A 23,069-nucleotide genomic window follows, 5' to 3' on the forward strand; every position below is an offset into this window, starting at 1 on the left:
AGAGAAATAAGGGAAAAGAAGGGGAGTGAGAAATACTTAAATTACCTTTGTACTGTTTTTATGCTCATCCTGACAACCATTTTGGATAGCTCCTTCCTCTATGCTGACATCGCAGTGGGGAGCAAGGGTGGTACTACATGAAGGGCAAGGCTGCAATGAGACAAAAAAATTTTAGCCAGGAATGTTCTGGTGTCCTTGTAGTATTATGCAATTTGTAATTCGGTCCACTTGTATACTTGCAGCATGGTTAAAAGATAAACAAAGCTACAGAATGGGAAGCAGGGAGCAAAACTTGACTGGAACAGAATGCACCGTTTCAAAAATAAATCACAGATTTGCTGTTCACTGGAGCTAAATCTAACCCAGGAAAGCTTCACTAGTGCAAGATCACAGATACACTGTAATCGCTGCATACTAGCACAGGACCTCCCCGAGAGGAGTAAAATGCTCTTTAGTAGGTGGAGTGCAATTTTCTTGTGTAAAAACTGCCTGCAAAGGGACCTGAATGGCACTAGGAGTGAAGACTTAGCACAAAATGCAGCAAAATCCAGAAAAAGCACGAAACAGTGTGATGCATTATGAGCAGCACAGGGAAATGGAAAGCAACAAATCTGAAACTAAGGAAGGGAAATACTTTTTCATACAGAGGTCTAAGGCAGGGTAGTGGAGCTCAGGCTGTCGTATGTTGCTGAAGCCAAACACTCAGTAAATGTCACAGGGAACACGGAAAGCGAACCCATCGGGATTTGTACTAGTTCCAGGTTGTGCGTTTTGGAAGCAACCTGAAATGCTGCACTTGAGCTTTTAAAACAAGCTAATTCCTTCGAGTTAAAATGTGATTTCTTTAGGGGAATGAACCCCAGACTTGTATCTTCCAAGTTCTTCGCTCTCTCCTCCAGTCCTGCCAGGATCCTGCTCGGAGCACCCTGTGCTTGAGCCCTCTTGGCAACTGCCCTGCTCTGGGGATGGTCACTGAGACCAGGCTCACCAGAGGTCTGCTGATGTGTGGGAGGGGATTCACTGAGCATCCTGGTAAGTTTTTCAGAAAGCACTTTGAGCCTTTTGTCCCAAACTCAACATTCATTTTAGCTGTTTTTTCTGGACTGAGGAGGGGCACATTCAAGTCTCTCTAGTCTGTCATTCTCCTGGTCCAAACCCTCAACTTCTCCCTTTGGGTTCTCTCCTGGTTTCAGAGACCAGGGTGTTAAGTCTTTTCAGAACCGACTCTTCACCCAAAGCCCTTTTCTCTCTCTGGTGTCATGCCTGAAATTGAATCACCCAGAATGTTTAATTTGCAGGTGTTTCTCTGAGCCCACTCTCCCTGTGACTGCTGACCCACCTCACCACTCACCAATGCCTCTCAAAGGCTTTCATGAAGACCCTGAGCCTTCTCAGAGGCCAGCAGACCATTATATCTGCTGTTCCTCAGGGGCACAGTCCAGGTTGGTGCACTGAAATTACTCTGAGTTTCCTAACTGGCATCAGAAAAGCAACTTATGTCCACTTCTGAACCTGCACAGTTTGAACAAATACCAGCACAGCTGAAGAAATTATGAAGCCGGTTCTCAAACGGTTGTGTTTAAAAATAATCTCGGACTTAATGCCAAGAATGTCTTGACCACTCTGTGGAAGGCATTACTAGATGGCTTGAAAAACAAACTGGCAACAGGCTAACAAGCCCTCTAAACTCCTAGAGGGTTAGTTAATAGATTTATCCATGGCAGAAGTCAGTTAACGAAAACAAAAACCAAACACCTCCAGCAATAAATAAAGAAAATACTCCCTGTTTGATCTTGCTAATAAATTAGGAAGGCCACCTCAAGCACTCAGCTCCCAGGGTTAAACCAGGAGACAAAGGGCTCGGAAAAGCAGCCTGACCCTTGGGAAGAGGCAGAAGTCCCTCTGACTTTCCCCACGTGTTCAAGTGAACATCATTAAGTTCCTTCTCTATTGCAGGCACTCACAGGGCTCCGTGTGCTGTGGCCTCACTGCCATGAATAAAACATTAATGCACTTCCAGCAAACACCCAGACAAGCAAAAGGACCTTCTGTTTTCATACCAAGCAATGATTAAAACATTTTTACAGCAGCTTATGATTCCCTGTCAAGTGAGGCATTTCATTAAAGATAATAGGGAAAATAAACTGATACCAAAACTGCTTAAGCAGGTTACAGCGTTTTCATTCAAAAACCAGCTGCTATTATAGACTTACTTATAGTTTTAGCCTCTGTCTTCACCATTTTAATTACATACATGCACTGTATTGATATCCACACTTACTGCAGTTTGCAGTTAAATGAACTGCAGATACACCAGAGCAGGAAACACGATTCCTTGCATGGATCAAGTACTGTTGCATTCTCCCTCCTGACTTTCCTTGATGTTTGTTCAAGCCCCAAATGTGAAAGTCATCCTTGGCATCCAATATGGCCACTTATTCCCTTTAAAGCAAAAATATTTCATCTTGCCTGTAATTTTGCCCCTCCTACTTAAGTCTCTTTTGCAGAGCTGGAGTCATCTCCTCCTACACTGACACTGTTTACAGCTTTGTATTTAAAACAGTCGCATATAAGTCATGATTCTTTTGCAAATTATTATCTCCAGACCCTACCAGTGAGCTGCAGGCTTTAAAAAAAACCAGTACACAAACCCCCAAAGAAACCCACTCCTTTTCAAAAATTGTGCATGATCTGTGATTAAACTGCAGTCGTTCTTTGAGGACATTTTTTGATACACATATTTATTTAAACTGAAAGAGGGTAAATTGAGATTAGATATTGGGAAGAAGATTTTTACAACAGGAGTGGTAAAACACTGGCACAGGTTCCCCAGAGAAGCTGTGGCTGCCCCTGGATCCCTGCAAGTGTCCAAGGCCAGGTTGGACAGGGCTTGGAGCAACCTGGGATAGTGGAAGATGTCCCTGCCCATGACAGGGGGTGGAATGAGATGAGTTTTAAGGTCCTTCCAACCCAAACCATTCCAAGACTCTGTGACTGTAACAGCAGAGAGAAGGCTGGTGCACCTCCACCCTTGTGCTGTGGAGTCTGGAATATCTGTACCTGGCCATGCTGTGAGAGGCAAAGACACTCTGCATTCCTGTGCTGCAACTACAGTCCCAGAACACATTTCTAAGCCCGTGCTCAGCACTCACAGGATTGCTCCACCACTCCATGGCATCCACCATACAGATGCTTATCAGACCACAGGGAATTCACAGAATTCAGACCACAGAATTCACTCCAGCGTCAGTGAACTGTGAGGCTGTTCAAGGAATCCCTGGCCGGACCAGCAGGGCTCAGGGTGATGAGTAAAAGCAGGCACCCATAAAGACAAACTCTGCAGTAGCTCTGGCACAACAGGGTATCCAAGGCAGCTGAAAGCGAGCTGGCACTTGTCCGAGATGCTCCTCTAGGCAGCTTCTTTTAGCTTCTCCTTCCCTCACTCAGATAGTCACGCTGGCACTTCTGCACTGCACAGACCATCACTCAGCACTTAAACACTTTAAGAGCCAGGAGCTGCACTTGGATGATCCTTGTGGGTCCCTTCCAACTGAGGATACTCTAAACAGCAATTAACACCAAGCAACAGCCCCAGAGTAGAAAATCAGGGACTAGGCAGCAAACAAAGCACGGTGGGGCACATATGTGCTCCACACCACGTATCAGCTGCTCAGGGACAGTGGTGCAGCTGTACCTGCAAACACAGAGTTGATCCTTAACAACAGATTTCATTTTGGACCTGGTTCATTTTAAGAAGTGCCACTGTAAGTTTGTATATAACAACCTTGGTCAGTCCTGTCCTTCGCTGTAGTTTCAGGGTCCTCAGTCACAGCCTCCTCTGCTGCCTGACATTCCCAAGGCATCCCCACTGTCTCTCAGAACAGCACCCTCAGCTTCACTGCTTTGTTTCAGCCCTTCTCTTTCCCTTCTGCTCCAGAGAGACAGCTCAGCAATGCTGCTCCACTTGGCACTTTCTTCCTTCACTGCTTGAGATGAAGGAGTTTCCACCCTCACTGTCACACCTGGACTCGTGCACGGCCACGCACTGGGCAGTGCTCACGGGTTCATTTAGACAGCTCCTCACCAACTCTAAGATGTATTTTCCTGCCTTATTTGCTGGTGCTTTCACTGAAAGGTAAGAAGGAGATGGAAAGCTGGTGCCTGCAGGGTGCCAAATATATTCTTTCTTACACAGGAGAAGGAATAGAAACGTATCACCACCAACTTGGATGCTGTCAAACCACAGACAGTGCATATTTTGTGGAGGGATAAAGTTGGCTACAGCTGCCTTCTGCAGTTAAACAGGCCTGGCTTGCTCTCTGAGGAGCTCACTTGACTTTGGACAGTGCAGCTGATCCGACTTGTAATGCAGTGCCTTTACTGCAGAACATAAAACCATGTGCAGAGGTAGGGTAAAGGGGCCCTACTCACGCTCTCCTAATCCAGACAACAAACAAACAAGGAGTAAAAATGGAGTAGCACAAAAATCATCCCCACATCAACTCCACCAGCTCAATCTCAAACTTGTGTAGAAGGGATCCAGTCAGGACTGAACACACTGAAGTCTAAGGACAGGGACCCTGGTTCTGACATTTGTGCCCAGCTCAGGCAGCCCAGGATAAGGAATTCTTAGCACGAGTGAAAAGAGAGAATAGACATCTGTTGTTTGGGAAATCTGTTCTGAGCTGAAAGATGGAGAGTAACAGCAAAGCTCTGAAGCAATACACATTGTTTCACAGATTTCCTTGTCAAGAGATCTTGGGAGAGGTGTGAACATAACAAAGTGTCATCATTCCTCAGAGCTGAATCCATACAAATCCTTGCCCTCAGCTCTAGATACAGGTTTCTAGAGCAAACAGATATAACAATGTCACTGCCCCTCAGAGCATTTTCTCCCACCACACAAACAATCCTGTTATATTTTTGCAGGGATGTCTGTTAAATACCCATAACAAGGCTCACAGGTACACAACCTGCATGACAGAGGAACGGCAGGAGCAGCAAAAGCAGAAAATCACAAAAGTTACAGTAGCTGCATAAATCATGTTCTTTTTCCCCCTCGCATAAAATCCAGACCATGGAAAAAGCAGCACTGACCTCTCAGTCCTGAAATATAAAAGGAAATACTTCTTTGAAACCACCTTTAAAAAGTGGTCACCTTACTTGAGGGATTGCCTGTCATACGGGGAGCGGAATTTTTACTTGGTAATTTTTTCCCCCCCTCAAACCATGTTTTGTCACTCCATGTATATAAACAAATACATATGTACATACATAAATATGTAAAGCACTGCATAAACAAGCCTGTAAGGTTTCCCCATCCCTGGTTTGCCTGGTTTGAGGTCTGTGCTGCTGGTCTTTGAGATGAGAACTCACCTTTGGTTTCTCCACCTGTTTGAGAGCCTCGGTGGAGTCTCTGGGGTTCTCGGCTGAGGATGCTCCCTGTGTCCTGGCTCCCTCTGTGGACTCCAAGCCAGGAAGCAACGCTTGTGAGCAGCTGCAGTGGGGCTCCCTTACCTTCTGACCTGAGATCAGATAGGTCTTCAAACCTGCAGAAAATAGAAATGAACAGTCAGAGCTGCAGAAAGACAAAGACAATACTCCTTTGGGCTTCTCAGATATGAAATACAGTGACTCCCAAAGCACTGCCAAGGCTTGGGAATACAGCACACAGGAAAAGGCTGGGAAGAACAACCAGAAATATAAAGATGTTGTGTGTGAAGTGGTGGCATGTAGGGTTACCCAAACCTGCTGCCCAGGCACAAGGGACGACTCAAACACACAGCAACAGCCAGGACCGAAATGTACTTTCTTTATTCCATTTTCACTCATCTGCTTCTGAAAAACACAGCTCAGACCTTATGTATTCACTTCCAAGTTGTAATCTGAGCTCTCACATTAACCCTTTACTTGTGGAAAGGATCTGCAGACTGGTTTTCACTGATATCTGTATTAATATTCTCCTTCTGAAAACCAGCATGCATTGCTCCACTTGCCAGGGAGTTGTCGTGAACATCACTTAGTGCTGGTAGCACACTGAGAAAGGAAATGGCATTTAAGTGCTAGAAATTCTGATGGGTTTTCAGAGTTAGTGCAGACTTCACATTTTTAAAGAACAAAATCAATCTCCCTCTCTCGCACGTACACCCACACACGCCCTCTGCAACTGGTGTATGAATTGAAGCATAATTGGGAAGCAGATCCAATATTAAAGGCCAGGCTGGTAAATAGCAGGTTGTATCAAGCTGAGCTGTATCAAAAACCTGTTCAAAAAATGAAAGCTTGGGATTTTGTTTAGCATATCACTTCTTCTACTTCCTTGAACTTTGCGTTGTGATGTTCTGGGTTATTTCTAGACACAAAGACGAAGAAGGAGCTGTTAATCACTGCTTTCTGAATTCAGAGGAGTTCATTTTATTGCCACTGGATGGGCAATCTCCTGCTCAGCACTGAAAGGCAGCGACGTGCCCTGAAAAGTGTGGAGGTCACCAGTGTGCAGAAGGGGAAAGTGCTCGTTCTTGTGCGCTGCCAGATCCCAGTGTCCCTTGGGATGCTGCCCCTGGCTCGTGGGATGGCTGCTGGCTCCCATGTGGGTCAGCTCTGTGTCCCCTCCCTGCCCTGACACTTGTCACCCAGTTGCAGCCAGACCCGACTGTCACACCATCGACCGCACTCGATCGCCTCTGTCCACGGGGTGAGCGCTGGAAATAAATATGGCCAGTTGCAGCCTGTGGAAGAGGGCAGGTTTCTGCTCTGGGTGATAAGGTCTCTCTCTCATAACCTTCTTCACAGACTCAAAATCATATTCTATAAACCTCGGGTTAGCTCTGTAATACACAACACCGAGCACCCCTCGGCCGTAACCTCTCCAATAAATGTGAGCCAGGCACACTGGCAGCAATTTTGCAGTTTCTCTGTCTATTCCAGTTGCATCTCCCAACTCCTGAGCACTCCAACCATCACAGAAACCCACAGCCACATCCACCATGTCCCCCTCAGGCTCCACAGCTGAGGGGAAAGCTCTGGTGCTCCCACACAGCGCTCTGAACTCCATCTCACTCACTCTGTCTTTGAGATGCTGCCCCACAGCCAAACTTCATTTTTAAATCATTTATTGTAATGCTTGGATTTTATTTGGCAGTGCTGCTTAATAAAATCCTGAGCTGCTGCTGGCTTCCAGATGTCAGGCCCTGTCCTTCAAACTTCCATCGATGGGGGCTGTCGAGTGAGGAATTCACCACAATCAGCTCACAATTACATGTTTAGTGTGGTAAAAGCTGAAGCATTAACTTACTACTTCTATTTTTAAAAGCTACCTTAAAGCAACAGGATTACTTCTCTACTCCTATTACTCCTCCTTTATTTTTTTCCTAAACAAACATCTTTTCTTTGTTTATTGTATTTTTGAAAAGGCACTTTTTATGTCTTACTGTACTGTGCAGCAGAATCATTTTGTCAATCTGCTGCACACAGTAAAATTACCTCCAGGTTGAGCTCCACACTGAGGAAAAAGGGGAAAGGCCACAGTAAACCAGACATTAAAAATGGGTTTGGGAAAGCAGAATCCACCACTCCTTCCCTGGCAAACACTCCAGCCCACGGCCACAGTGACAGCACCCACTCTGCCCCCCAGGCTTTAAAGTCGGCTGAAAGGGTTGGGTTTGGCACCAAGGACTCTAAAATCAATCTCTTTATTCCTTTCTCATGCTCCCCAGCCCCACCACATCCCTGCATAAGGAGTGATACTCAAAAGGGGTCATTTGAAATGGGACAGAGAAAAGCCAGTATCCTGCAGAATCACAGCACAGGTTTTGTGTGGAGCCAACAGGAGAGTAAAGAAGGAAAAAAAAGGTTATTTTTTCAAAGTTTTGGAAAATGAAGAGGTGTAAAAACCTTTCAACTTTACCAACATGGCCTAACTAATGCTTTGTTTGTTATTAAATCCTTATGACAGGAGAATTAAATTTGCTTCAGTACTCCTTGGGACTCTGTGACACTTCACAAAGCAATCTCCTATGCTGAGTCTGAAACATTCCGGTATAAAAAAGGGTCATTAATGGAGTAGAGTTGTAATGGGGTAACCAAGATGTATTATTTGGGAAGAGTATTCTTCCTCCTTCTACATACCCCAGGGAATTAGTACAACCAACACTGACATTTTCCACACAAGTGGTGTATGGAGTATGGAAAAACATCCACACCACCCGTGCTGCACGTTTAAATCAATGAAGTAATGTGACAATAAGGAAGGAATAAGCAGAGGAGCTGATATTTTATTTGAAAGTGCAACTTTTGGTGTGTGTTGCTGTGCAACCAAGTAACTCAAGACACGGCAAGGAAGAAAGTGCCATGAGGTGCTTGGAGTGTTATTTCTAAAGGTCAAGCTCAAACCTTTTACTCCCCTATATTTATTCAAAATAAATGCTGAAACACAACCTCGAAGTGGCTGATAGTGAATTTGTGCTCTGGCAGGCTTTATCCTCAAATTCTGCTTTTTCCAGAGGTGGCTTTTGGAAGCAAAGACAGGGAACGAGCTACAGCAACCCACCCCCCAACAAACTCATTTAATGTAGACAGTATTTTCTGCCCTGGAGGAAAAATGAGCTACATCACGAATCTCTGAGAAACCCAAGCCATTTCCTTCACTGGACTTCAGGTCTGAAAACCTCTAAGTGTTACAAAGACTAACAGCTCCTGCACACACTGAGCCAAAACACTTATTTCTTTAATTCAACTGCTCTGAATATTGACATGGCAGCATTTGTAAAGGATATTTTTCACAAAATAACAACAGGTAAGATGTCCACTGTGGGTTTATTAGTCCTGAATTTTAAAAGAAACAGTAAATTTCTATACTTGGCTCCTTTGTTCAGTTTGCTTTTCTTCTATCAGGCATTTCTCTGAACTTCAAAAAAAAACAGAGAACCATCCCAACCCCTAAAAAATACTCCTAACAACGACACAAAAATCCTATGCAGGCACTCACACACAGATTATTTTCTGCATGCACAAAAATAAACAGGAGTATAAATAAGGCCATGTGCAAACATGCCAGGCGGAATTCCAGCAGGTTTTGGGGTGTGAGAAAAGCTGGTGGCTGCAGAGCACAGGCACAGGGGATGGGGCTCCCTCCTGCCCATCCCTGGGAACACTGGGATGGGCCATGGGAGTGACTCCACCATCCCTGGCTGCAGCAAGAAAACCCTCTCAGGGAATTAGTGGGAAGCCACTTGCTGGGAAGGAACGGGGAAAAGGAGAGAAGAGATGTCCTGGTCCTTCAAGTCCCTAATTCAGGCATTTACACCTTCCTTTCAGCTCATTTATCCTCAGACTTCGGGTCAGGAGTTGCTGTTATGCCAATCTAATCCCATTTTTACATCCCTCCCTGCAGCTGTTAGAGATGGCATGTCTGCTCCTACGGGGGAGGGGGGATTAACACAAATACTGATAAGCAATTCCTTGGCAAAATAACATTCGAGTTTCAATTTTTGATGTTTCACCTGTCTGGAACTGAAACTTTTTATCCCTCTGTTGACAGCAGACAGCAAAATTCCCTTCTCTCTGGTAAACATGTTGATGCTTCTCACGTCTCTATCTAATGAAAGTCAAATGCTTTTGAAACTCTTTTCAGCATCAATTGGAACAGACACCAAAAAAAAAAAGGCAATATTTCAGTTGTGGCCTTACTGATTCATTTAATAAGAATATAATCCCACTTTTGTTACATATCCCTGTTCCTCCCTCCATGGATCACTTCACCTGTTTAGTTGCAGTATGTGCAGTTTAACCAACAGGTGAGCTTCCTTTTCTGATTCCATGCTTTCCAGTACCATCCCTCTGTGCTGGAGAATATTCCTTACCCTGATGTAATAAAATCCAAACTGTATTGATTACACTCCCTTTGTAATAATGCTGTTCCTTCTCTATTTATCTCTCCATCATTTCCCTTAGAGTCCCCATGGTTTAGCCATTTAATCACATCTCTTCCCGATAATTAAATTTACAGAACTACCTGAGCTCTATTTTCACACCCCTCTCCTGCAGTATCTTACCTCACAAAGCTGGAATTTCCAAGAAAACTGTTTCCCTGTGAGAACCCCAGTGCCTGTCACTGCCAGGGCAAGGCAAAAGTCCCTTCCCAGCTAGAAAGTGGTTTAATCTCCTGCTGCAGTCTGTGATGGACAGTGTTAACTCTTCACTTTCAATAATTTAATATCTTGTTTTATATGACTGATACAAGCAGCCAGCAAGGTCATAACAAGAGCTCTGCAGCTCAGGACTGGCTTGAGCTCCTTCCTGCACTGAAGGGTAACTCACTCCTGGGTTGTGCTTCTCTGCAACCCATCAGCTCTTGCTTTCTCTTTTTAGAAAGACAGGAGGAAGTTTTCTCCACGCCTTTTAAAGACACCCTCTCTGCACTTTGCCAAAAATCTGGGAGTGCAAGTATTGATATTCAGGCACTGCCACTCCAGGGAAAGGAAACAGATACCTACGGTGAGGTTTGCTCACACAAGGAAAGATGCTGCCACACCATTTCATCAGACTCTGACCTGCTCTGTAAACTAAATTTTGAACTGTGATTTCTGGAATGTAACGTGACAGCCAAATAATAATTAAAAAAAAAATACCAAAAAACCCCTCAAACCAACCCAAAAACACCCCCAGAGAGGTATTTACCTCTAACTGCAATCTCTTTTTGGCTTCTCTCTAACTTTCCTGTGTTGGTTTTCTTTTTTTCATCTGGTCAAAGCTTAAATGATTTTTCAAGCACTAACCTAGTCTAATGTTCATGCAATAAATAATACAGAGAATACCCTCAGCCCAGGACATTTAGTATCCTTTGGGTCCAAGTTGCTGCTGAATCTAAGGTGATTTTCAGTAGCAAATACCTCTCCTATTTTTAAAAATCAACAGTTGCCAAATCTGTATTTATGAGGACTATTTTCTCACTTTATCAGACTCACTCTTGTACAGGGAATTCACACAAACCTCTTCCTCCTCCCCACCTACTGAGTTGGGAGATGGGATTTTACACCACAAAACCCCTCTGAACTCACAGGAGCTCAGCCCAGCCACTGACCCTTCACAGCAACTCTGGTGTGTCCTGCTCACATCCACAACTGCTCAGTCATAAAATCATGGAATGCTTTGGGTGGGAAGGGACCATCTCATTCCACCCCTTGCCATGGGCAGGGACACCTTCCACTAGCCCAGGTTGCTCCAAGCCCCGTCCAACCTGGCCTTGGACACTTCCAGGGATGGGGCAGCCCCAGCTTCTCTGGGCAACCTGTGCCAGGGCCTCACTACCCTCACAGGGAAGAATTCCTTCCCAATATCCCAACTAACCCTGCCCTCTGGCAGTGGGAGGCCATTCTCCCTTGTCCTGTCCCTCCAGGCCCTTGTCCAAAGTCCCTCTCCAGCTCTCCTGGAGCCCCTTTAGGCACTGGAAGGTGCAGAATACAGGTCATGATACACAACAGACATCAACTGAAACATCTTCAGAAGTGGTACCCAGCACCCAAGCTGAAGGTGGTGCCAAGACATGTGCAACTGTAAATGTAAATAAGGGTCACTATTTATATAAAAATATTCTCTCCCCTCTTCTGCAACCTTTATTTGTCAAAAGACTGTTACACCAAAAATAACTTCACAAAGTTTTCCCCCTTAAAGCCTCAATTAATTTCACAATTAAAGAACTTGTGTAAGCAGAAATGAAGAGAGAAGCAAAAGCTCAGAGGAATGTCACCTGGGCAACAAGACCTGGTCAATACAAACCAGGGGCTGTGACAGCCCTGCAAAACACTTTCCAATCACTGAACTGTCCCAGCTGTGAGAGCAGAGACACTGCCCTGGTACTGACTCCTCACCACAGCCCCAAGAAGTCGCTCTGACTTTGCAGCTCAACTTTAAATTTTGGCTTTCACACGTAGAGGCCTGCAGGTATGTTTTTAATTTGAAGGAAGCAAGTGCATTGTAATTAGACTGTCTGGAGAGAAAGCATGTCAACAATTGGGGGAAAAAAGTATTTATCAGTTTGTGTTTGAAGCTCTGCAGCAGCCCAGCACTCGTGGGACTGTGCAGTGCCACAGGCCATGCCCAGAGGCCACTCCCAGGGCAAGTGCTTGCAGCACCTTCCTCCCCAACAGGGGCCTGGGCAGATGATCAAACACCTTGGCCATGCTGAACAGAGAGGGCAGAGCTTCCATGAGATGCTCTGAGAGTGGAAATGCTGGCCCAACCCCAGCTGCCAGCTGTGCCCAACGGGCTGTGCCAGGCGGAGTTTATCCGACTTCCTGATGGAACCAGCAGCAGCTGTGGTCAAACACCACTGGGCACAGCAACCAAACCAGGCTGGTCTCCCTCACTCCTCAGGAAAGCTCATGGAGAAAGGAAGGAGTACTGAACATCTTGTCCCTACTCCAGCTGCAAGGCTGTCAGAGCTCCCACCCCGCGTACCCACAGGGTGCTGCTTTCCCTGCTTCTGACCACAAACCCACAGTTCCCTCATTTTTACTTTTCTAGATCTTCACCTGTTTCACCACTTTCCCAGTTAAGTTAAACAGTTTTTTCTCAGAGAGGACTAGAAAACGTTTCCATGATTAGGCAGCAAATACACATTTACTTCATTCTTTTAGAAAACGTCCCCAGCTGGTGTTGTTCAGCCTGGAGAAAAGGAGGCTCAGGGGGGACCTTCTGGCTCTTTGCAACTCCCTGACAGGAGGGGGGAGCTGGGGGGGGGTCGGGCTCTGCTCCCAGGGGACAAGGAACAGAAGAGGAAATGGCCTCAAGTTGTGCCAGGGGAGGTTCAGGTTGGACATCAGGAAGAATTTCGTCACGGAAAGGGTTGTCAGGCACTGGAAGGGGCTGCCCAGGGAGGTGGTAGAGTCACCATCCCCGGAGGTGTTCAAGAAACAACTGGACATGGCACTGAGTGTCTTGTTGACAAGGCAGTGATCGGTCACAGGTTGGACTCGATGATCTTGGAGGGCTTTTCCAACCTTAATGATTCTGTGATTCTGTGAGTCACTTCTCTTTCAGGCACAGCTCTCCTCTCACCAACCTTCCTCCAGGCACAAGGAGAGCCCCACATCCCACACCCCCATCTCATCTCCAAACCCAGCAGGAGAGGCTGGTGCTGTTCCCGGTAGAGAGCCACAGGCACAGCTGTCCTGCCTTGCACAGTCCCTTCCTCCTGTGCTCCTCACAATTAAAGCAACCTGGTCCCTGCAAGCCAAAACTGGAAGATTTTTTCACACAAAACTAAGGAAGACTTTTGTTAATAAACCAAATCAAATGGGTTGATTCATAACCCTAATAAATGCTGACCAATTTCTACTCTTTCTGTGTGATGGTTTGTGTGTAACATCACACACCACAGAGGTTTACTGAACATTTAAATATTATCAGATACAACCTAAAGACCCTCACATCATCATATCTTCTTGGAAAACAGTTGTGGAAGCACCAGGAAAGGCAGGCACAACACATCTGACTGTTCTGAACAGCTACGTAGAATAAGATGAAATGAATTCATGAGGTTTTTTTTCTTTAGAGTCCTAAAAATACTCATAAGAGTTGCATGTGAATTCCAGTTTCTTATTTCCAGATACTTCATGGATACAGCTGAAAGCCAGAAGCACATCACTGTCTTTTACATCAGCAGGCAGTGTGGTGGTCACACTGCAGGACTGTGCAAGAGGACACTGACTTCACAAGAAATAATTGTCCCCAACCTGCAAAGCAACGAAGCAAGTCCCACCCTCTAACCTGCAGAAACCACTTCCAGCTCAGTGCAAATAAAAGCACATAACCCAAAACACCTGGATTCCAACAAAATTTCCAGCCTACCTGGAAAAGCACTTTGAATTAATGGAGCAACATTTCCTGTGGCTAAAATGAGAAAGGGAATTTCTGAGCCAACTTGCTATCTTAGGTCTCTGGAAAGCAGAAACAATGGTAATGAGAAACAGAACTTTATAGACTGGAAAGACAAAAGAAACTACAAAAAACCAAACCCCTAAACCTATCCTCATAATCTCCAAAGAGCCAGAGAAACCAGAGGCATCTTCTGAATTATGGAAAACCACTGTTTTCTTTATGCCTCTTTTGTTTAGCAAAATACTTACTTTTGATCAGCTAACAGACATCAGCAGGTTTGGAAAATGCTGATCAACAACACGTGTAATTCTGGTATTCAGCATCTGCCAGTTTTAAGTGGGGAATCCTGGACCCAAACCCACAATTTACATTTATGTAAACTGCAGAAATGAAGTTGCAGCCTGGCAGCCCATCCTCCTTCAGTCTCTTTATCTTCTTCTCAACCTGGGTGAGATAAAATAACCCAACCAAACAAAAAACTCAGGGGAGAAAAGGCCTGGGCAAATCCAGCACAGACGTGTAGCTCAAACACATTGGTCCAGCTGCCACTGCTGGCTCAGGAATATATTTACATGTGTATTTTTAAACTCTCCTGGCAAATGAAAGATGGGCTGAAGAGTGAGACTGATCCTTACCCCGGGGTTTACAACTGCCCGTGTTCATGTTCTGCTCCACCTGTGCCATGGACTGTGGCCTGACAGCAAACAGCAGATGAGCCTGTTCTCTGCAACCACTCTGGGTTTTGAACACATTTTTTACCTCAATACAACCCACAGCTTGACACCTTAACAGGAAAGAAAAACAGGTTTGAGGAAAGGTATTTTGCAGTCCTGCCAGGGGCAAGAGCGTGCCCCACAAGGGAAGCTGGAAGTCCTGCAAATTTAGTGGCGTGCTGCAGAGGAAAGATTCTCTCTATCCTAAGGGTTCCTCCCAAAACCTAAGAGGTACATGATGTGCCTACATTTAAAGCTAAAAAGAGGGCCTTATTTGGGATTAACTGGTAAAGATACTGTCTGGCTTTTCCTGACACTGATCAACCCCCCTGTAAACCCTCGCAGTCTTGGTCATGAAAATGAACTCCATGATGCAATCACATGCCTGAAAAGGGATTTGCTCTTATTATATTGACATTATTTTTCACATTTATTGACCATCCCTTTGCAATCTGTGTTAATTTTAACACCTGGAAAGGAATAGGCGTGATGAGAGAAAATGAAATGTCTGAACAATGCAGCTGCCCAAACAAACACGACCCAAGCCCACGGGGACACGGTGCTTGCAGGGGGCTCCAACTGCTTCAAAAACCACGATATTCCTACCACAGAATACCTTTTCTGAAAATACACTTAAAGAATAATGAACTAGAGGTTGAATTTAACTATGAATACAGCCCATTTAGAAACTCAGCATTTGCTTCACTGCTGGGTTGGGAACGAGGGGCCAGCGCTGAAGAAACTGCAGAGGTGGAGAAGCAGAAGGATGGAGCAGCAGGGATGGAAACCAAGAGCCTCAGTCCAGCACTGCCCAGCCCGCTGGGGCACCCAGTGCAAACTGGGAGCTGTGGGATGGAGAGGTCCAGGCTGTGGGTGTGGCTGCAGTGATGCAAAGCAGATGTAAATGTGTTTGAGATGTGTTTTGGCAGGCTGGGGACTCTGCTCTTCGAGAAAAATGATAAGGCCACAACACTGCAAAGTCTTTTGAAGACATTAAAGAGAGTCTTTTTCTTCCACTTTCGTGTTCAGGATGCAAATGTGGCTTTGGAGTTTTCATAGGGAAGGTACCTCAGAGTCCAAAACCAGACAGCCAAGGCCATAACCAACCCAAACTGCTCTGCTTGAGCTAACACAGGGCCACGGCTCAGCCCCTGGAGCTCCTCCCTCACACACATCCATGCCGTGCATCCCTGTCTGCACTGAATTCCTGCTGCACAGCACGGAGTCAGCGGGATGACAGAGGAAGCCTTTGGGAACAGCTTCCTGTAGAGCCTCTTCAATCCAAGCTCTCGGGTAGAATCTGTCCAGGCTTCCCCGGTGAATTTGCACATGTGGGAAGCTCTGACATTCCACATCGCTCCAAGAGTGCAGCAGTCCTTTGGGGATATGCAGAATATACTTCCAAAACTTCCCTTTTTTACAAAAGAAAAAGCGCTTCCAACTTAAAGCTACATTTTAGTGTGGGAGGGAAACGAGATCTGAAAACTGGACGGGGGATATCTCTAAGGCAAGGACTTCAAACAAGCTGTTCAAACAGCAGCATTATAAACCAGAGATCTATGGACAGATAAGGATTTCTCAAGAATAATTCCACTGCTGTAGATGGGACAACTATACAAAGCCACAAACATTCCATAAAGACATCATATATATTCCATTTTCTGCCCACACAGGGCTGGCACACCTCAGGAACTACAGATGGTCGTGCCAGCCTCTACTACATGCAGCTGGAATTAAAAGGTTAAAGACAGAGAGACTCCCAGTGCAAGTTTTCTCAGCTCCAGGCTCTCAGGAATGGGAATTTATTCATTTCAAACTAAAAAGGCGAGGCCAGGGTGAAAGCAGTTAGCAGTTTATTAGAAATCCCACCCAGCAAAATTCCACTCAGGACCAGAAGATGCCACCTATCTTTTTGATTGATACTTTGGAATTGATGAATAACAAACATGCAGGATGGAGAAGAGGGTTCCAATAAAAAACAATAGTCTGATGCAACTGGAGCCTGCTCAGCCCTTGGTAACATGTGGCTCTCTGGACTAACACTTCTTAATAGAAACCAGACCCAATTTAAACAAGACTTTAGGAGCTGATTTTGTTATACCAGTGCAATCTCTGTGTGTTGACAGGACTACAATCAGGCAAATTCTTTCCCTCTTGCATAATGCAGGTAGCTGGATGTGACATGCTAACTCAGCATTTTGTTCAAACCAGGGCAATCCCACGGGCTGACACTGCCCTTGCTCTCAGCTGAGACTGCACCACACTCTAAGGACTCACAGCAAAGTAAACCCAAATCACTTAAAAACCACGTGCAAAGCTGGTGGGCTCTGCATGTGAAACCTTTTTGGGTTGGTCACTGCTGAAAATGTAAAGTCCAGAGTTTAGAAGGCAAAATAAAAACCAAGTGTCATCCTGTCATCAGTAGTTTTTGATTTTTTTTTTCCCAAGCAACTGATGAAATAATATTGAAAACACACAGTAAGCACCCAAAGTTTAACTTATGTCAGAAATAAATAATCTCAGGCATCTTTGAGATCACATATGAGGAAACTGTAATTCATATGTTTCCAGATACTCATCACATACTGGTCACAACGACCCTCCTCATGTAACCTTTGCTCAGTATTGGCTACCCACAGGTGTCACTTGTCACCTCTTCCCATGACAAAAAGCCACAACAAAATAAAAGCAATGATGTGAGGGGGCAGGGCAGGGCTTTAGGGAATGCACAGCCCTGGTGCTGCTGTTCTGCTTCACTACAAACTCTGGCCAGCTCTGCTCCACACACTAGGGCATCTTCATAAACATGAGCCTCACACTCCCCAAGTAACCTGAAATACTTACCCGAAAAGAATGAGACAGAAATGTTCTCCAGGCAATGAGAATCATTCTATGGTTCTGTGAAATAGTATTTCTGACTGTTCCTAGGGGAATGTTTTATGAAATTTTACCGAAGTACATTCAGTGTTGTTACTTTGAATAACACCTCTTAAACTTGATTAAACTAACTCATACTTGGAGAATATAAAAGATTTGTCCTTAGGGGACCAAATTAAAAGAAATAAATCTACATATTGTAGACAATTCCCGCACTAAAAATAAGAGGATATTAGGTTTTTAAAGTTACATCTCTGTATCAGTGTTCAAAGTAAAGAAAAAGATCCTCTGGGATCCTCAGCACAGGAAGGACATGGACCAGCTGGAGTGAGTCCAGAGGAGGCCACCAAGATCAGAGGGATGGAACAGCTCTGCTACAAGGAAAGGCTGAGAAAGTCAGGATTGTTCAGCCTGGAGAAGAGAAGACTTCAGGGAGACCTATTTGTGGCCTTCCAGGACCTGAAAGGGCTGACAAGGAACATGGAGAGAGACTATTTACAAGGACCTGGAGGGACAGGACAAGGGGCAATGGCTTCCCACTGACACAGGGCAGGGTTAGATGGGATATTGGGAAGAAATTCTTCCCTGTGAGGGTGGGGAGGCCCTGGCACAGGTTGCCCAGAGAAGCTGTGGCTGCCCCTGGATCCCTGGAAGTGTCCAAGGCCAGGTTGGCCTTGGAGCAACCTGGGCTGGTGGAAGGTGTCCCTGCCCATGGCAGGTTTGGGGAACATGATGATCTTTAAGGTCCCAACCCAAACCATTCCATGATTCTGTGGACATTTTTTCACCTATCATCAGAGCCTACCAGCACAGTTTGAAGAATTAATGTTTAGATCAAATGCTTGTTAAATACATTTTATTGTTATTAAATCAGTTAATAATGGTATTTTTTCCCCATCCAAGCTCTGTTGCTCTTTGGGCAGAACTGCCAAGTTACACAGTGAGCAAGCACAGCTTTGACAGAGCCTGCAATAAATGCTGCTCATCACAGGAGCCAGCATCAAGCCAGCACACTCCAACACATGGGAAACCAGCAATATCCCCCCAGGACAGCTGCAGGAATCACGGGAGCATCGGGGTATTTACTCAAATGGGCTACAAGAAAGCAGACAAATAGAGTAATGACGTTGCCCTGGTGAGTTCAGTGATTTCCCAACTCCCCCAGCCCCGGGCCTTGTGCAATCCCAGCAGGCAGCTGTAATTCCAGGTAAGTTGTTATTCATAACTCACACACCGCTTGTTTACATGTGGTTGACAGTTTTAAATGGTTACTAATTCAGAACTGAAAAATAAAGCTAATGCAAACAAAACTGCTGCAGGAGGCACTTCAGAATACCAATATGTAGCAGTGGTATAAACATGGGCGAGGTGGTGAAGAAGAAATTCCCAAGAGCAGCCATCACCTAAGTATCCATCACTATACAGCTGTATTTTAACTGGCAAACTCCAACCACTGAGTATTTGCAGCGTTTCTAGCTCAAAATGAGATTAATTTTGAGAGCCCCTGCTGAGAAAAGCTACCGGGTGTTGTGTCTCCCCCAAGCAGAGGATCAGCGCTTCAGTTTATTTCCCCTCCTTAAGTAAAATACATAAAAAAAACAATCCCTCCCCAAAATAGAAAGCATCTGAAAGTCGCAAAACAAGGTTAAAAAGGAAATATTTCCAGAACTATGTTTATTCACACAGCGAAAACGTTTCTGAAATTCCTTCCATTTCCTCAGTGTAGAGCACGGAGACAACCTCCAGTCCTGGCACGAACATGAACCGGCCCCTTCCGCTTCACAGAGCAGCCAGAGTTTGGGATCCCTGCTCAGATCCACAACACCCTTTTTACCCAGGACACGGCACTAAACCCACCACGGAGACCAACCAGGTGTTGTACACCCGGAGCAGACACTCAAGGAGGGGGCTGCAGGACAGCACCCGCTGCTCCATGTGAAGGATGCTGAGCTCTCGGCCAGCGAGGGAGAGGGGAAGAACACGGCCAAGCCTGGAAGAGTCTTGTCCAACAGCTGATTTGACTTTCAGTTGCTTCCAGCCTGTGATTCTCAGACTCTGGCCTCTAAGTGAGCCAAACCACCCATACCCAGAGGAGTCTGCAAACCAGAACAGCTTGAAAACCACCACAACAAAGGAGTGTACAATAGTGGAATGTTTTGGGTTGGAAGGGACTTTAAAGCCCATCTCATTCCAATGCCCTGCCACAGGCAGGGACACCTTCCACTACACCAGGTTGCTCCAAGTCCCACCCAACCTGGCCTTGATCTTCCAGGACATCTTCTACTGCCCTCTCCCACCGTATCACTCCAATGGAGTTGGCTGCCTCTCTTATTACTAGAAAACAACAATGATGGGCAAGAAGGGTGATGATACCCCCCCACCCCCAACTACAAGGACAGAAAACAAATTCTCTGTCACACAAGTAGCTGTTGAGGGTCTTCAGCCCATCCCTCAAAGCTCCCAGAATAGAGCAGCCAAGCACCTGGTCAGGGGACTTCAGAGCCAACACAGGTATCTTGTGTCCAGCCTTAAACCATGTGTGGGTACCTCAGGTAGACCTGTGCTCCTGTGCACTCACTCCAAATGCTTTATCACTGTCCAGTTTAGCAACTTGTACTTCACCAGATAAAATAATGGGATAGATTATAACATGATTTGTGCCTATAAAATACAGAACATATGTAATGACCTCTTTCAGGTATCCAAATGGTAAAACTACTTGATGAAATGAATATTGAGATTTGTCACTTGCTACTTAATGGATTTGCTTGATCACCATTAGGTCATGTCACTGATGGGAATGACATTAAATAACATACAGTTAAATAAACATTCTCCAAATGCAGCTCCACAGACCTGTTTGAAATGAGTTCATCCCCACACTTCGAGCAGCAAGTCTTTGCCCAGTGCTGATACTCAAACACAGTTTTAAGAACAGAGACTAACACCAAGCTAGGAAGTGAGTAGAAATCTTTCAAGTGACATAAACCAGACATGGGTAAAATCAGCATTTCTGGTTTTCCAAGGTTTGAATATTCCATAAATCATCTATTATTATTCTCCACATTTGGCCCAATCCTGGCAGCTGCTTCATACCAGAGCAAGCCCCCAACAACCAGCTCCTCCACCAGCTCATGGCCCAGATTTGATTTCCTCATCCTCTGCAAAAACATTCTCAGACTTTGTGCTAATAACTAGCTGATTACATTTCAAACCCTCGGGCTAAAAGTTATTACTGGGGAGTACAGGAATGTGTCTGGAATGCAAAAACAACCGGGGTGAAAAATCAGTGGGCTCTGAGCTGGTATAAATAGATAGTTCACTGCGGAAACTCATCTCCTCTCAAAAACCCAAAAACAAAGACCCACTATCTCTTCCAGTTAATCTCCCAGAAAACTGACTCAGCCAGTCTCCCAGCTCTTAGGAAAAGGCATCTCATATCTACACAGTTACAATATAAATAATGTTTCTGTTGTGTTTGCATGTTAAATAAGAGAACGACCCTGTGTAATCTGTTGATAAACTCATGTAAGAAACAGTAGTTTCGTGATATGCCAAATACCTCACACCTTCGAAAGAAAAGGGGGAAAAGTTATTCTTAGGGAAGCTTTCTTTATGGTTAAGTGATACCAGGTTTACTGACAGAAAGTTTCTGTTATGAAAACTTACTTTGGGTCCAAGCACATTCCCACATCCCCTCCACCTGGTAGTTCCAGCCGAGTATTAAACCATGAGATCACCATGAAGGTCTGGTCTCTCTCTCCAGGCTCTGCAAAGGGTGTCACAGCACACAGCAAGAGAGCAGCCCTGCAAGGGGCCTACACAGACAGCCCCAGGGATCTATGGGATCTATGGAAATTAGGGGATCAGTCCCCCCCGTTTGAGTTTTGGGGCTTTACCTGCCTAACTGACATCCCTTCTCATTTAGATGTGCAGTTAATCACTGCGAGGTGTAAAGGACATGAGGGAACGAAAAGATTTCAGGTCTCCATAAGAAGATTTTTGTGAAAGCTACTTATTTAACTGCAGCCAGACTCTCTAGAAAAAAAGCTCTTAAAAAAACAACCTAAAACCTGAAAGTCAAGCGGAAGCAGAGAAACAAAAGAAATACCCTCTTCCCCATCAAACCCTAAAAAAAAGGGCTCTTGGCTATACTTGGCAAAACTGAAAGAAATCAAACCAAGGCTAAATATTTCCCCAACCTCTGTATTTGCATCTGTGCTGCTGTTGCTGTTTCCTGCCATAACTTGGTTAGAATTGGAAGAGGCAACTCCAAGGTCTAATTTCTCTGTACTTCTACTGAATCACTTGCCTAATGAAGTCTTTCATGACTTATTTGAAGATCCAAGCATTCAAAAACAAAATCCCTCAATGGAGAATGAAGTATTTTGTGGGATTACTCTTTCCCTGAGGTTAGGGATCGAGACTTCTGAGAAACACAATGAATCACAGTGGGTTTAGCTTACTCATCTTAAAAAGTGTGGGTTTTCAATCTGATAACAAGCAATTCTTTTTTCCAAAAGCATTTCAGAAACACTATGAACTTGCTTGAATGAGAAACACAATATGCTTTTGTTACCCTCACACTTGTATAAACTATTTTATGTAAAGGGAGGATTTCATAACAAACCTTTGACATTTTTTGGTGTCAAAACTGGGATAACCCGTAGGAGCTCTTGCTGCTTTAGAAGCAAGGCAGCTGCACACCTCAGAGATGCAGAGGAAGCTTCTAACCAGAAAAATTTACAATGTTGAAATCACTCTTCAATTTGCAATGTCTTCCTTCCAGGAAATTGAAATTAAACACCCAACATAATGAGATTAAAGTCACTGATGCCATGAAATGGTTTTAAACAAAGCACAGGACTTAAGGTGAGCTCACAGGTGAGTCAGTGATACATTCCCTGTCACCAACATCAAAACTTCAGTCACACAAGTCCACATCTCAGTTTTCCCATCATTTTTGTGTGCAGTGGGATCTCTGGTCTTTGCAGACATTTTGCCTTCCCAAACTGTCACCTGACTGCACTTCACTTGCCCTGTTGCTCTTGCATACTCTCCTTCCTTAAACCAGCAATACACAAATTACAGATGAATTTGATGTCAAAATAAAGAGCACCTTCCCATATGATTAAATCTAAGTAGCTTTGTTAACAAACTTGTTTAATAGAAGTTTAATTTTTACTCTTTTCAATAAGAAATGCATAGTGAAAATAATTTTTAATATAAAGGAAGGCACATCAGTGCCATGGGTACCACAGAGAAGTGAGAGATTTTTCTCCCTTAAAAAGCATCACCTGAGGTTATCTTCAAAACACCAGGAAAATCAGAATTACAAGTATATTATGATATATATAAACTCACAAATATACATGGCTAATACAGTGGGGTTTGTTCCACCTGGGACACTTCCCTAAGTTGGATACCTCCATTCATGGCTCTCAGGAAAACGAAGCTTCAAAATGAACAGAATCATCTTCCTGCAGAGCACAAAATCCAACCTAAACCAAACTTTTTGCACTGAATCCATAACTCAGTAGCTTTTTTCCCAATTAGCTGTCTAGTTCAAGAAAGGATATTTTAATTTCTCATTGATCCATG

At 44.7% G+C, this 23,069-nt stretch overlaps 1 protein-coding gene across 2 annotated transcripts in view; it reads right to left on the minus strand.

Moving 5' to 3' along the window:
- ADCY9 (adenylate cyclase 9) overlaps positions 1-23,069 on the minus strand; it is an 85,517-nt gene that overhangs the window by 32,885 nt on the left and 29,563 nt on the right. Inside the window, exons 2-3 of one of the 2 annotated variants that reach the window (XM_027654862.1) lie at positions 5,377-5,549; positions 46-150 (exon numbers count right to left, since the gene is read on the minus strand). In XM_027654862.1, the coding sequence (XP_027510663.1) occupies positions 46-150; positions 5,377-5,549 (278 nt within the window). The remainder of the gene's footprint in view (positions 1-45; positions 151-5,376; positions 5,550-23,069) is intronic. The other variant, XM_027654863.1, reaches the window with a different exon arrangement.

Source organism: Corapipo altera, unplaced genomic scaffold (genome assembly GCF_003945725.1).
Source record: "Corapipo altera isolate COAL_440 unplaced genomic scaffold, ASM394572v1 98, whole genome shotgun sequence".
NCBI lineage: Eukaryota > Metazoa > Chordata > Aves > Passeriformes > Pipridae > Corapipo > Corapipo altera.